We start from the raw sequence: 14,971 nt of genomic DNA, 5'->3' as shown, positions 1-14,971 counted from the left end.
AAAAAAGTATTTTTTTAATTTTTTTAATGCACAGAAATTATGAGGTAGAGAAATCTCTCCATCTCTCTCACTCTATCCCTCCCTCTATAGCTCAATTTCTCTCTCTCTCCCTCCTCTGAATTTGATTTGATGCCTGAATATCCACCCTGTGGATAAAAAAAACATAAACCATGTAATTTGTTCAGTTTAAGGATCATAAGACCTCAGGCTGAATGAGATTAGGTGAGACCTCCTGCTCTGCTTGTGATTGGTGATAGATGTGAGCTAGTAATCAACCAAGGAATGTAATCCCTTCCTAGGCAGAGGACTGAATGGCCAGCCAATCGTAGCGATCACATGATGACGGTGTTAAACCCGAAAGTCGGCTTGATTTCAGGCCCCCAGAAGCCTTTGCAGCAGGGTCATAAACTGTGCCATTCATCTACATCCAGCAGAGTGGCAGGGCACCGTGGGCGCAGCAGACCGACAGAAACAAAGCAGGTCACGCTGATGATACAATATCATTTGGCCATGAGGAGATGCAGCTGAACTGTCGGGTTGCTGCAGGACTTTAACCCGGTTTGATTTCACTAGGTAATGGGGGGGGTGGGGGGAGTGGATGCCTTTCTTTTACTCTAAGGGGCGTCCCAGATACACAGCGGCCGGCTGAGTCAGTCTTGGAGGGGAGAGTGACACTGCATCTGTAAATGTACCATTAGAGGCATTTTTCCTCTTCCTGTCTCTTCTTCTCTGACTGCTCTTGGTTTAGACACGCGCATTCAGCTTGTTTTTCTTCTGCTTGTGCTTTCTCTCTGGTTATCTTATTTCAATAGAGACCGTTCCAGGATGTATTGTTGTCATTAGTGGGCCAGATTCCCTCTAAGAGGAGAGCTCTGCAACACAGCACCACTCATTTGTTCTCATTTGACTTCTCTCCATTATCCGCAAAGTAGAGGTGGCACAATCCCCACAGGGGCAGCGTTGCATTTTCACCTTGATTGCTTTTGGCTTTCTTATTTAACATGTTTCTTCAGTGGCAGCAGAGGCAGAGCGGACAGAACTGGTGTCACCACTATCAGTTCGAAGAGCACTGCCGCAAAACTACATTTGCTGCTGCTGCTGTGTTTAGATCATCCGTAGCACTCTAGAAATAAAACAAGGACGTTTTGTGTGCGAAGGGAGGGAGGATCGGACGAATAAAAACATGGCCTGGTTGGAGGCTGTGAGCCAGGTGTGGTGCTACGTTTGGAATCGGACTGGACTGCGTTTGTGGACTGTTTGTCTGCAGACGGCCATGTGATTGCGTGGAGTAGTCAGGCTGAGGTTTGAACTGAGCTGCTCCCCAGGATCTGACAGTTACGTGCAGTAAGGCTGGTTTACATGTCATAATTTAGACTCTTATAAACACTTTGGATCTAGAAAAACAGTTAATATGGACAAACAATTTAAATGTATATCTAGTGTGTCATGTATGTTGTGTTTCCTGTAGATAGTTGCTAGTTCAAATGTCCCATGTCTATAAAGCATTACAGTATACAGTAGATTGGGTATTTGTGCAGTACAGTTGGTTTTTTCTGCTCTAACATCTGCAGCAAATTCCAAACAACAGAGCATTAGATTTCTTTGCCTCAGGGATAATTGTCACAGCGGCATTAAAAAAGCAGCGGCTTCATCAGGGTGTTTTAGTTTTCATGGCATCGCAAAGATGTAAAAGCTCAAGCTAATATCTCTGAAATGCTGGATGAGGCTATTGCAGTGAGAAAGCGAGGAAGCGTGTGTGTGTCAGTGTGTACATGCGTCAAGGTGTCTGCACATGCAGCTGAGTGCACGAAAACAGCAACATCTGTGAAGGGTTCATCACTTACAGAAAGCTTCCTCATTGACTTCCAGTTATTGATCTTTGTGCTTGTGGCATTTCTTTGGTTTTAAATGGATAAATGGGAAGCTGTGGGTGCACATTGTCTAAATCAAGAAAATGTTGAAAAACAAAGCAATTCTTTGTGTTGAATTGATAAAACCATGTCATCTAATGCTGTTGTTACAGTAGCTGTGAGAGGAAAGAAAGGCGGACATATTGAGACAGGGAGGCAAAATTCATCAAATAATCACAATCTAAATTGCCTTGTACAATTAATTGAGCTCGGTCATGATGCTCTGCAGTAAGAGTTCAATAAATTTGTGAACTGACCAATCACACGTGCTGAATATACTGAATAGTTTTTAATATGTTGTGCTGTGATTAGCTTCTCTCAGCTTCCCATATACATAGCAAACTGCAGCTGTTCTATAGCTGCATTTTGCTATGATGGTGGTGAAATTTATTAAATGTTTTCTCTAGTTTTATTTAATACAATGTGAAGGTCAGGGCAGTTTTCTGTTGTGCAAGTACATAAAACCATTTTATTCTCACCAAAGATAGATGACAAATATGATAAATAATCGTGATCCCAGTATTGAGCAGATGATTATCATTTAAACCATACTGTGCATTAATGAAAATGTGTTTATGTAAGACAAAGAGGGAAAGAGATGATTGTGCAGGGATATTGGTCTCCGCTCAAAAGCTGCTATACAGTAAACGGAGCTCTAGCCTGTGTGTTGCAGATGCTCTGTGTAAATGGATGTGTGATAACCCTCTTTTTTTTTTTTATCATGGACCCACATCAAATGTTAATGATTTGTGATCACAGGCTTACTTCTCGATTTTAGGCCTTTCATCATACAGATGAGTATAGGGAGTTACACACACACACACACACACACACACACACACACACACACACACACACACACACACACACACACACTGAGAGAATGACACAGGTAGATAATCTAGTCCATTTGCAGCCAGGGAACTATAGGCTCAGGCTCTGGATGTTTCTGATCTGAACAGGAACACATCTGACAGGGCCTCTCATCACACCACAGTATATCAGGGAAATTTCACCAATTGGTTTTTGTGTCATGTTGCAGAAAATAACAGCATATAAAGGTTTTATCATGGCGAGCATGTCGGGTCACTTCTAATCTTTTAGGGTCGCACTTTTTAATCTTTCGGGGCCATAGTGTAATCCCATGATTTTTGTGAGCCATGGATTTGATACATTATGCTGCTTTTGATAAGGACAGTGTACTTTAAAAAGATGATTATAATATTGGAATTACCTCTAGAGCACTGGAGGTGTATGCGGCTGGGCTGGCATCAAAAACAGAAGGGAGGTTTACACGACATCTCAATGATGTCTGCATCCTTTCTGATTTATAGTGAGTGTGGAAGTTTACCCCTCTCTACACTTCTTTGCTGTAGATGTCAAAACATGATCCTTGGCAGCCAAATGAACACCCTTTCTATCAGGGTCATGGGTACATGTTTCTTTTTTCCCCATATTAGATGTAAAAGTCCTGGTGTCATAAAATGAGACCACTGTCACCCTCCCTGAATTGAATCTTCTTGTCATCACCGCCCTTGTCTGCAGCTGAATGAGGTCTTGCAGCTCGTACGCTCTCACAGCAGAGGTTTTCTATAGTTAGCTCAGAAAAGGACAACAGCAGTAACGAGGGCTGCTGTTATTCCCACAGCGGGAATGTACAGAATGGTGGCTTGCATTCCCACACTCTGCCTTGCAGACAGTGAACATGTCTCTCTATTGTGGGCCTGTTAGGATGAATCACTGTGGGTTGATCTGCTGCACACCACGCTGCCTGTGCTGCGGCTCAGTGCCACATTTGTGGTGACATCACGCACGCATCTTGCTATATAAGGAGGTGTGATGGAGGGAGTACGTCACCGTGTGCTTCGTGACTCTATCGTTGCAGCAGCCAGGCATCTGTGCATCATCACAGGCATCACGATCCACTGGTGTCCTGTTCTGTCATTCCAAGCTTGAGCCTGACTAGTGTGGTGGAATTCACCATGCATACCAGCTGCATGTTTAGCTACAGGAGACAGCTACCTGTCAGCTCCTCTGCTTCCTTTTTTCCATGCCTCCTCTAATTCACACACATTGTGGATGATATCCTCCCTTCTCCCTCCCATCTCTCCCTTCTCGTGTTTTGTTTCTCCTCTCTTCCTCTCTGTCTGTGTCACTGAGGATGGAATGCAAATCTAAGATCAGCAGAGTGTGTCATGGCGGAGCTGTGGGGGGCTCAGAACTATCTGCAGAGAGGCTATTACAGTAGCCGTGGCAGCTGGAGCAATGTGGGAATAATGCACAGTGCGAAATTAAGTGCTGCGCCACCGCTCTGTTGTACTTACTGAAGGCTGGTTTAGCGCTGACAATGTTAGCATCATGATGCAGATGCTGATGGAGAACAGCGTGGTTGCTGGCTGCCAGAGACATTTCTCTGTTTGGACAGGAAGGACATACAAGCCTAAACAGGAGCAGGGAAATGTGATACTTGTGTCAAGATGAGTTAGAGCTCGTCAAAGGGCAGTTTGTTAACGTTTGTTGTTGTAGCCATGTGCATGTTCTATGTGCATGTTTGTGTTCCGGGTGTAGGATTTCAACACAACTTCCCAGAGGAGACATTAGCCTGAGGCCCTGAGGGCATACTGAGAGTCAAAGTGAAGCATTTCTCAGGCAGCCAGTGCAGAGCACATAAAACACACTCACCGACACAAACACATAGGCATGCACAAGTGAACGCACGCACCCATACACATGCACATACTTAACACACCCCTCTATCATCATCAAGTCATTATAACGAGATGTTTCTCATGCTCCTCACACACTGCTCCACCCCCCCTACTCCACGTTCTCTCCCATCCAAGTCACGGCGCCCGTCCCCTCCTCCAGCATATAATTTGTGCTGCCGCTTCACTTTGGATTTGTGAATGAAGCACCGCTCAGTTAGTGTCCAGGAGCAGATCATGAATAATGCAACAACCCTCATGTGTTTCTCCAGCTGCGTCTGAATCACTCGTGAGGCTGCGTTCGGATGCTAAGGTGATGGGAGGCATTTGTTTTGATGTGAAACAGAAAGGAGAAGTCACTTGTGTGATCTGGCTACATCACAGACTTCAAATGTCCTTTTGTCTTTCTCTAGGTCTTTGTTAGAAATGAGGATTTGTTCATTAAAGTGCATATCCATTAGTCTCTTGTTGTGTTCCCATAACATCTTTGGCGCTACTGCTGCTGCAGTGTTTCTGTACTCCATTTGCAAGAAATCACGTCAGATCTTTTATCTTGATTTGCTGTGGATGAAGTTATGTAATAGGTGGTGGCATTTTGTTGCTGTGGTATCCTCGGATAAACATCCCTAATAGGCTTTTATTACCTGGCTAGTGAGTGAATCAGTATCATTTTTACTGGAAATGCAGACAGTTATCAAAACTGCATAAACAGCTTTTAATGGCAGAAATGGAGAAAGTAGACTCCAAAACAAAGTCACAGCAGCAGCAACCAGTTCTTGTCTTGTGTTAATCACACATGCAGCAGAAACAGGTCAACACTGGTATCCTCATAGGAAGATTGGCAATTGGCTTACAGCTCCCTAGAGCTGTGATATTAACTCTCAGTATTAGTAACAAGAATTTCACATGAAGTCATTTGATTTAATCGTGATATGAAAAATATCAATTAGCATTAATTAGCAGCATTAATAAGTTTTGGGTGCAGCAAAGCAAGCTGTAAATACATCATTATGAAGTGGTTATGAAGAACAGGTTAGCAAGCATCTCCCTATTTAGTCATTTAGCAGACATGCAGAAACATTTGAAGTGATATTTTCAGTCATTTGGAAAATGCAAGTGCAATATTCACTCCACTTCTTACCTCTGTTTTGGTCTTCACCAACTCCTGAAGTAAATATCTTAGTCTTTAGCTGCTAACCTTCTCTCTCTGCTGGGCAGGTAGCTTACAGTAGGTTTTTACTTTATTTTGCTGGACCGAAACAGTGAGGCTAGCCCAATAAATGCTAATGTTTCTGATTGATGAACACTCAGCTGGCCCAGTGTTGGAGGTACCCCTTTCGCCGTTGCTCATGCAAAATGAATGGTTTACAGGGTGTGTTGCTAACTTAGAGCATTTGTTGCTAAATGAACCGAGTTTTAGGATCCTTTAGGGACTTTTTTCAGAAAAGCACCTACCAACAAATCTACCAACTTTATGGAGAAACCTTAGCTACTTTCCGTAGAAGAGTTTCCAGTATTGCCCCACGAGTATGAGGTTGGGCTTTTTCTCTGCAGGGACACCTATGCTGAGCTTGTAACTTTCTTTCTGACTGATTATTTAACAGTGAATATAGCTGAAATTACAGCACAGCTATTGTCTTCAACTTATGGTGATTTTTTCAGACGATGTTTTGGTTATAAAATAAGGATTTTAGCAGCAACAGAGCAGCAGCTTGTTAATGGCATGGAAGTTAATGTTGTCTTAATGGGCCATGTTTTAGTCTCTTTTTCAGACTTGTTCTGTTCTATGACAATAGAAACATAAAAACATGTAAATGAGAACAGCTTTATTGGGAACTCGGCTGTATTAAAATACTGTATGTGTGAGCACAGAGCTATACAGCAATGTACAAGGTTTGGACCTAGTCTTGTTCTGAAAACAGCCTGAGAGTGAGTTGTGGACCGTGAAGAAAACAATAAGCTAAAAGATGCTAAAATGCTGTGTAGAGCTGAGGGGCACTTCAGAATCACGTGACATTTGTCCTCACAATGTACAATTCCCGTATACATAGTCACTTGATCAGTTGTTGATATAAAAATATTGATCAGTGCAGATTTAAGGAAGAACCAGAAATAATAAATCAGTAAAGACATGCTGTATTTGTAAGAATGTTGCTATGTGGTATTTTGGGATTTTGCTGTAACTGGACCAAACAATTGTGTAATTGTGTCCTTTCTAGTCTTAAGTAAATCTTGCTTTTATGTACTAGTGTTGCTGGAATACACATTCGTGCTGCTTCATTGTTCGACTTCTGCCCCTCTTTAACAGCTCATATTTTAACTGTACACTAGTTCATGAACTATACACGAGGCCCATTCATCATTCTATCCCTCGCTGGAGCTGGCACTTCTCTTTGGTGAGATTACTCAGTGTTCAACACAGAAATTCAAAGCAGAGAACACAAAAAGCATCTTTACCCGTACTGTATGTGCTTCACCACAGTGCTGATGTCTTGTGGTCTGTACATTCATTATCCTCAGACTGTGATCCAGTAGGCAGGGACCAAACCTCCTCTGTGGTTCAGTGAATCAGCCAATCACATGTGAGGAGCCCTTACCTTGGCCACTGAGCAAAGCTGGCAGCAGTGATTTATGAAGCCCTTTGAAATTTATGGAAAGTTGTCACGTACAAAATTAAGGGAATGCTTCACAGAGCTTTTTCCTCACCGAAATGTCATTATTATTTTGGTGGAAAAGTGGGAGAAATGTAGGAGAAAAATGGCTTATGAATAATTGATTCTGAACAATGGAATAAATGCATTAACACACAGTTAGCCTCCTCCAGGCTTTTCATCCACTTCCTGGCCGGTTTCCTCTCTGACAATTGGACAATGATAAAATGAGTGACAGCTAATTTTAGAAATCTGGGGCTGCTGACTGTAACCATACTTCAAAGAATTCATCTTAGCAAGTTATTTCACACAATTTCCAGCTTAACTGTACTTGTTTCGAGATTTTACTTCTCTTCAGTCTCTTTACAAAGAGGACCACTCTGTTTTATCACGACCAGGACACATGATTTTAGACAGTGTTTGAAACAAAAGGTATTAATTTAATCATGTTATGATTTTAGTGTATATTAATGTGTGTAAATGTTTTTTTTGTAAGTTCTGATTGACATTAGATGTTTTATCCAGCAGGAGCTTCTGGTATTGGGATAAATAAATGGGCACCTTCCTCTGAGGTTCATAAATTCAGACACATTGTTATTGTCTCTGTACATCCCTTAATGTCCATCGGACTGTGCACACAGATACAATCTGTGAAACTCTGAATCATTTATCAATGCACTGCTCTCAGTACAGTCTTGTTCCTCATCTCACACACACACACACGCACACACAGACTCACGCTATTCATTTGGAAATACAAACAGGTCATATCCAGGCAGGCTCCGTTGTTAATCTTGTGTCATCCTGTTGTTTATAATGCATAGCAAATGATGATGATTTAAGCACCTATATCAACAAAATAATCAGATGCTATCAAAATGAAAATGAAAAATTGGCTATGGCATGAAAAGAGATACAACGTTGTCTGTGTTAAGACTGTGTGCGACCCTCTAGATCAAATTAGATAATCCAACAGGACTTTATCTGCACAAGTGTATGTTTTTCTGATGTGAATACTTGTTTTTTGCAAATATTAATATTAATTAATATTATTAGTATAAGAGAATTCAGGCTGTAAAGCTGTCTGCGTTAATGCCATACTGTTTAACTAGGTCAGCTAAAGGTGTTCTCTTTGCACATATTTTCTGCAAAATCTGAGGTTTCCAACTGTAAAATGTGCTAAGAGAAGAGCATTTGTCAGCCGTGTTTGAGAACATATAGAGTCTGTTGCAGTGAGAGCAGGGAGTGGTGTTGCATCCTGCTGCTTACTCTCATTTCTCTCTCTCTCCCTGTGTATGTGTTTGTGACAGAGACAGAGCAGCTTCTCATTAGGTTTTGACAGGGACTGAAGCCGAGGCAGTGCAGGGCAAAGTAAAGTGAAGCTATAGACTACAGACTGAAGGCTTCAGCCTCAGTAGACTAGCACAGAGATGTGTGATGAAGCACAGAGAAACTCCTGTCTGACTGATACCTCATATTTCCACTTGCACAGAAGCAGATGTACCGTATGCTCACTGGAAATGTAATTGAGCAGCATCAATATGCACACACTGGGTCAGAAATAAATCATGATGTGTACTGTATATGAAAAGCATCAGAGAACGTCCAGTTCAAAGTACAATAAATTCCACTCTTTTATTCCCTCTCTTTGATCTACAGGAAACGAAGCCCATCTGCATCCAGGGATCCAAACCAAAAATACGACCAAAGGGAGGGGGTTGACCACTCACAGTATGCCCCGACGGACGGCGGCATGCCCAGATCACCGTCCGACTATGGGGATGGGGACCCTCGGCGGGCTCCGCGGGGCCCACACATGTACCCAGATGTGGATGCGGCACGGATGGGCTACCGGGACCGACGGGGCCCTGGACGCTGGCACTCCCAGGAATACCCGCTGGACCAGGAGCTAGATGGACCGCCCAGCGAGTATGACCTCCAGCAGCAGCGCCAGGAGGAGTTCCAGGCACGCTATCGCAGTGACCCCAACCTGGCACGATATCCTGTTAAGCCGCAGCCCTACGAGGAGCAGATGAGGATGCACGCTGAGGTGGGTCGTCTGAGGCACGAGCGCCGCCACAGTGATGTCTCCCTGGCTTACACGGAGCAGGATGACCCTGGCCCGATCCGGCTGTCCCGACAGCATCTCACCGAGCGCCGGCCGCCTATGGTGGGACAGCGCTCCTACTCCGTGGACCGCTCCTCCCCAGGGCCCATGGGTCCTGGCCTGGGAGGTCACAGAACCTCCAACCACAGCCCCCCAACGCCTCATCGCAGCCCTGTGCTGGGTGACCGATCTGGGGACCTGCGGAGAGCAGACCTGGGTGTAGGCGGGGATCCCATGAGGAGGCAGCAACACCACTTGGACCCCAGTTCAGCTGTCCGCAAAACCAAGAGGGAGAAGATGGAGAGCATGTTGAGGAATGACTCTCTCAGCTCGGACCAGTCGGAGTCGGTGCGCCCGCCACCCCCAAAGCCCCACAAAACCAAAAAGGGAGGGAAGATGCGGCAGGTGTCACTGAGCAGCTCAGAGGAGGAGCTGGCCACCACACCGGAGTACACCAGCTGTGAGGACGTGGAGATAGAGAGTGAGTCAGTCAGTGAGAAAGGTAGGGGCCACACACACCACCAGCCTCTGTCAGTCTACTCTGTTTCTGCTACTTTTACTATGTCTATAGGTTTATTTAGCATTCATGTTACATTATACAGACTGCTCTGATGCGTTTTCATGCTATTGTAATTCTTTCATAGTATTGCTGAAACAATATTGTTTGAAAAGTCAGATCTTATCTAATAATTAAATTGTTCTTGCTGTCTCATGTTGATATTGATTTTGATATATGCAGCTGTTGACTCAGATATAACCTTCAGATTCCCCAGTCTACAGTCTGTATCTGTGCTTTGTGTGTTTCTGTGCTTATCTGTGTTTTTATGTGTAAGGCTCATTATTTTCATTTCAAAAGATTCTTTGCTTTGAGTTTAATAAGAAAATTTTAAATAGCAAGAAATCTGTATCATCAGTAACAAAAATCATAATGCTGTCATTTCGCAGATTTTAATAAAGTTAAATTTTTTTTTTTTCTGGTGCATAATGAGCAGCTCATTTGCATTTTCTCCACATTTTCCTCCTCAGTTTCCACTTTCTGAGCTGTGCACTCCTTTATTGGACTATCTTTATTATAAACTGCAGTAAACAGTTAATTCTTTGATGTGTGGTGACTTTGGTTTACAGCACTCTGCCTCTTCTATAAAGTCCCAGCATTTACAGTAAAAAAAAATCTTAGAAGCCCGAAAATAATGAGCCTTATGTATGTGCAAAGCACTGCTGCGTTTTATGTTTGTTATGCGTGAATTTACTCACACAGCTCCGGTGCCTTTGAGGACGAGGCTTGTGGGCTCATGAGCCAGATATGTTTCAGTGTGGATGGGTGTTATGTGTTTTTAAATGAATGTAATGCTACTGCTCTCAAGGCCTAATCCTTTTGCCGCTGCTGGCACACTTTGCCGGGTCCCGCCACAGCTGTTTCACATGATCAGTCTGTCCTAATGGACGCTGTTACATAACTGACAGACAGAGGGAACCATGGAGAGGTCTGGGGTGTGGGTGTCTAGTGAAACAAGGTGAGCTGGGTAAATAACAGTTTCAGAGTATTTTATTGGTTCGTTTTATGTCATCACTGCTGCATGTAAATGAATGGAATTAGCAGAAGGTAATAAAAGAGCAGAGGGTGATTGTATGTTTTCCTGCAGTATACTGTACCTCCTCAGTTAGCTTTGACCTCTTGACTTCCATACTGTTTTGGTACCACACTGCTGATGTCATTCCTTGTAACTGCTCCTGGCTTGAGGTGGATGGTAAAAAGACACATCATGTCGCTGCTCAGGGTTTTTTTTTTTCATGGCACGTTCTGCTGCTGATTTTTCAAATTAGCTCGAGCAATTTCATTTCAGTGGGTTCTCTCCGGGTACTCCGGCTTCCTCCCACAGTCCAAAGACATGCAAAATGGGGACTAGGCTAATCGGATACTCTAAATTGACCATAGGTGTGGCTGTGAGTGTGAATGGTTGTCTGTCTCTATGTGTTTGCCCTGCGATGGACTGGCGACCTGTCCAGGGCGTACCCCGCCTCTCGCCCGAAAAGATGCTGGGATAGGCTCCAGCCCCCCCGCAACCCTACTAGAGGATAAGCGGTAGAAAATGAATGAATGAATTTCATTTCAATAACTGTGCTCAAACATTGAAATAATAATGTGAAAGATTTCTACAGGCAGTGGGTCCAGTTTAGCACAGTGTGCCTAATTGAAGAGGTGTGCTTGGTGTTGGCTTTGCCTGGCCTGTCTTGCTGTTTAACTACAACAGGAAAATAGAAATGGACATCAGATCGCTCATGGCAAATGTCCTACCTGCTTAGAGACACAAGCGCACTTGTCCAAGTGTATAACCACACACTGGCAAGCAAACAGTCAGAGTGACTGAATTAAATGCCACTTTGCATAGAATCAACCTCAAAAGCAATTGTTTAGGCTGTTAGCTTCTTGACTGCTCCACCTGGTTGACAGTTGTTGTAATTGCAAATTGATTTTATTGTCAAACCTGTAATTACGGAGGCCTTTACCTGAGAAATGTTAAAAGCACCAAACGGAAAGAAAGGAAGAGGAGCGGCTGACAAATGGAAGAATAAAAGACAGACAGGAGGAAAGTACAGCAGCGCAGTTTGCTTTTGTCAGTAGCACTAGACCAAAGCACCTGCCACATGCTCGAAATGTTTAATCTAGAAGAGACTGGAGGAATTCAGTTGGTCTGCTCCGTTATGTAACTGTTCTCCTCACTAAGGGAAGCAGCACCGGCACTACATTATTGATGTGGGAGTTTCCAGGTTTCCAGGTAGCCATGAAACAAAAATAGGAAGAAAAGACAGGCTGTTGTGAGGGTCAGAGTTTCTGTTGTTTCTGTCTGTGTCTGTCTGCCTCCTCCACAGGTCAGCCTGTGTAGGAGAGGAGGGGGAAAATAAAGGAAGGAGTTCAACTATTGCCCTGAATAAGTATAGCTATATAACATCCTCAGCTGATTATGTGGAGCAATCTCTGCTCTTTATTGAGGTATAATTGGCAGTTTTATTAATTTATGACATAATTAAGGCTGCTGTGATATGGTGCATGCAGGGAGTCTGATAAATGGTTCAGGAAATTCTACTGAATCATTTATTTTAAACCTGTGTCCTTGTTTGCACTCTTTCAGTTATATAACAGACAGCAGAGACAGGATCCAATCTTTAGGCTCCAGACCTGGGCATGTGATATTCTGGAGAGTATTGATATAGTCAATAAAAACCTTATATAATACAGTCAGATATAGAGCTATAAAGATACATCGGCCCTTTTTTGTGGAACATAGAATTTAAAAATGGAGCAGATATAGCACGACATAGCATGTACTTCAACAGAACCAGGTTTCACAGCCGTTTTAAATGCTACATACTTAGACATAATTATGATTTACATCCTCTTTTCAGTCTGAAAGGTTGAAAGAAAAGCCACAGCAGACAAGAAAAAGATCATCAGTTATAATTGCATATCAGGCCATAGTGGCAGAGCGATGAAAAAGAGGGCAGAAAGCATCTTTTGGACATTTGTGGCCCATCAGCGTCTTGGGGTTTGTGCAATCAGCTCGACTTGGTCAGGAGATGGGTGTGTAACAGTAGGCTAAGCAGGGTGCGTGGAACGCTCTCGACTCTCCAATACCCTGCGGGGGCCACTGAGGACGGAGGAGGGCTTGATGGGATGGGAAGGAGGGAAAGCCAAAGGGAGGAGGAGACTGGAGGAGAAAGGGTGTGCCTGCTGTAATGGGCCTGGCTCGTGCCTGCGAGCACTAAAGACTGATTTATCGCGATGGCCTCTCCCTGTGTTTTCCTCTTTATTGATTCCCTTGACATGCAGTCTCATAATAGTGCAGAACAGACAGAAAAGGAGAGGCTGGCTGGCTAACTACAGCAGAGAGGTGAACATTGTGTAGTGACAGCCTATGTTACATCCTCATTAATGGCTGCTGGGATCTGTTTTTGCATCTCAGTAAGTCTGCTGGATTTTTAGTCTGTGCTGTCAAGCTTGTTTGTTTGTTATTCCCATTAATTCAACCTTTTATACCTCGATTGTTACTGCTACTGTGTTCTGTGCATAATAAGAGACGTTATCTGACCTTTTATTTTAGGATATATGTTGATGTTTTAAGATCTGCTTCCCCAGAGGGCTAACATGACACTGTATCACCTTCCTAGCGTGGTGACTATGTTTAAACATACACACTGTTTCACCCCTGCCTCTTTTCTGCTCTTGCCCCTTGAATTGTAGTAAAAACAGCATCAATAATTAATGATCCAATTAATAGTTTACACTGGTTTTTATTGAGCTGTCAAAGTGATGGAGAGCCTGCTGGTGGTGAACTCCGCCACTGCCTGCGCTCTGCCATTGCCCTGAATCAGCACTTTGCGGGCCTCGGAGCCGGGGCGAAACGGCAGAGCTGGGCGCAGACTGCTGATGCTCACAATTTATGGCCTTGATGAGTTTCCTGCTCCCTGAAAAACCACACAGTGCCTCGCTGGGGATCAGTGCCCAATTGTGGTGTGCCACTGTTAATAAAGCTTCGGGGAAAGAAAGGGGAAAGGCTGTACGTGTGTCCATCCTGGCGCCCACTCAGATCCTCCCTGACAGACACCACAGGGGGTGGGCAGGGTAGGGGGGCCGCTGGAGGTGGAGGAGTGTGATGGGAGGAAGAACAGGCACAGGTTGGAGGTGAAACCGTGACTGCTGCAACCTTGGAATAATCCATGTAGTATCTAATTCCAGTCTATGTATAGCAACAAAACAGACAAATAAATGTAAACCTCTCACCGTCTCAGAATACATTTAGAAGTGTAACGATTCTGAAAGCGAGACCGAACCCACCACACAAACATCAGCACAATGGCGGAGTGTCATCGGAAGTCTGAACTGAACCGTGGATTCAGAGAATTGTTAGTGTTTCTTCCTCTGTTTCTATGCTACAAATGCAGGCCTTAAGCTGTTTGAACTATAATGGCCACATTAGGCAAGTGACTTGTTCAATGGAGAGTGTCTACCACTCTGAACTGTGCTCTGGTGTTTACGCTGCCGACAGAGTAGCAACTGGGAGGCGAAGAGGGTAATCACTGTTGTCAGCTGTTGGTTAGAGGTCCGCAGAGGGCAAAGCCTGTCTGGGGACATCCATAATGTTTTATCACAGTGCATAACTGTGTATAGTAAGTAGTTATAGCACTGCCCTAGACTGATGGATGGATAGTGATAGCAGAGGGACAGAGGGAAAGAGGACACTTTCTTTTGTTGGGCTTTGCCGCTTAGTCACAACTGTGATGATGAAGATGTGTATTATAAAAAATATAAATACACCACTTCTGAAGCTCAGTGGCAGAAATGATGCTACTAAATGTATGCCAAATTAGAAAATTGACACAAAATATGTCTTTGTTATCTGTTGGCTATCATTCCGATAAACAATAATCACCTCGCTCTCACTTAATTAAATGCTGACATATGGGAAGACGGCGACATTGCTAAAAGGAGAGGGTGAGAAACAAGAGCACTCAGTTAGCTAAACTTTGCCAACTGTGGCTCAGGAGGAGAAACAGGTTGTCCATTAACTTGATACTGAACCCAGATTGCTCCAGAGAGAC

At 43.7% G+C, this 14,971-nt stretch overlaps 1 protein-coding gene across 1 annotated transcript in view; it reads left to right on the top strand.

Annotated features, from left to right (window-relative positions):
- Nucleotides 1–14,971, top strand: part of rims2a (regulating synaptic membrane exocytosis 2a) — a 100,690-nt gene that overhangs the window by 21,288 nt on the left and 64,431 nt on the right. Inside the window, exon 2 of the mRNA XM_087175178.1 lies at nt 8,926–9,875. Within this exon, the coding sequence (XP_087031304.1) occupies nt 8,926–9,875 (950 nt within the window). The remainder of the gene's footprint in view (nt 1–8,925; nt 9,876–14,971) is intronic.

The sequence above is a fragment of the Seriola lalandi genome, unplaced genomic scaffold, assembly GCF_002814215.2.
Source record: "Seriola lalandi dorsalis isolate HSWRI2012SDOR001 ecotype SW California unplaced genomic scaffold, Sedor1 jcf7180002054425, whole genome shotgun sequence".
NCBI classification, from domain to species: domain Eukaryota; kingdom Metazoa; phylum Chordata; class Actinopteri; order Carangiformes; family Carangidae; genus Seriola; species Seriola lalandi.
The sequence above is the reverse complement of the archived record's forward strand: the minus strand, read 5'-3'. Positions and strand labels throughout refer to the sequence as shown.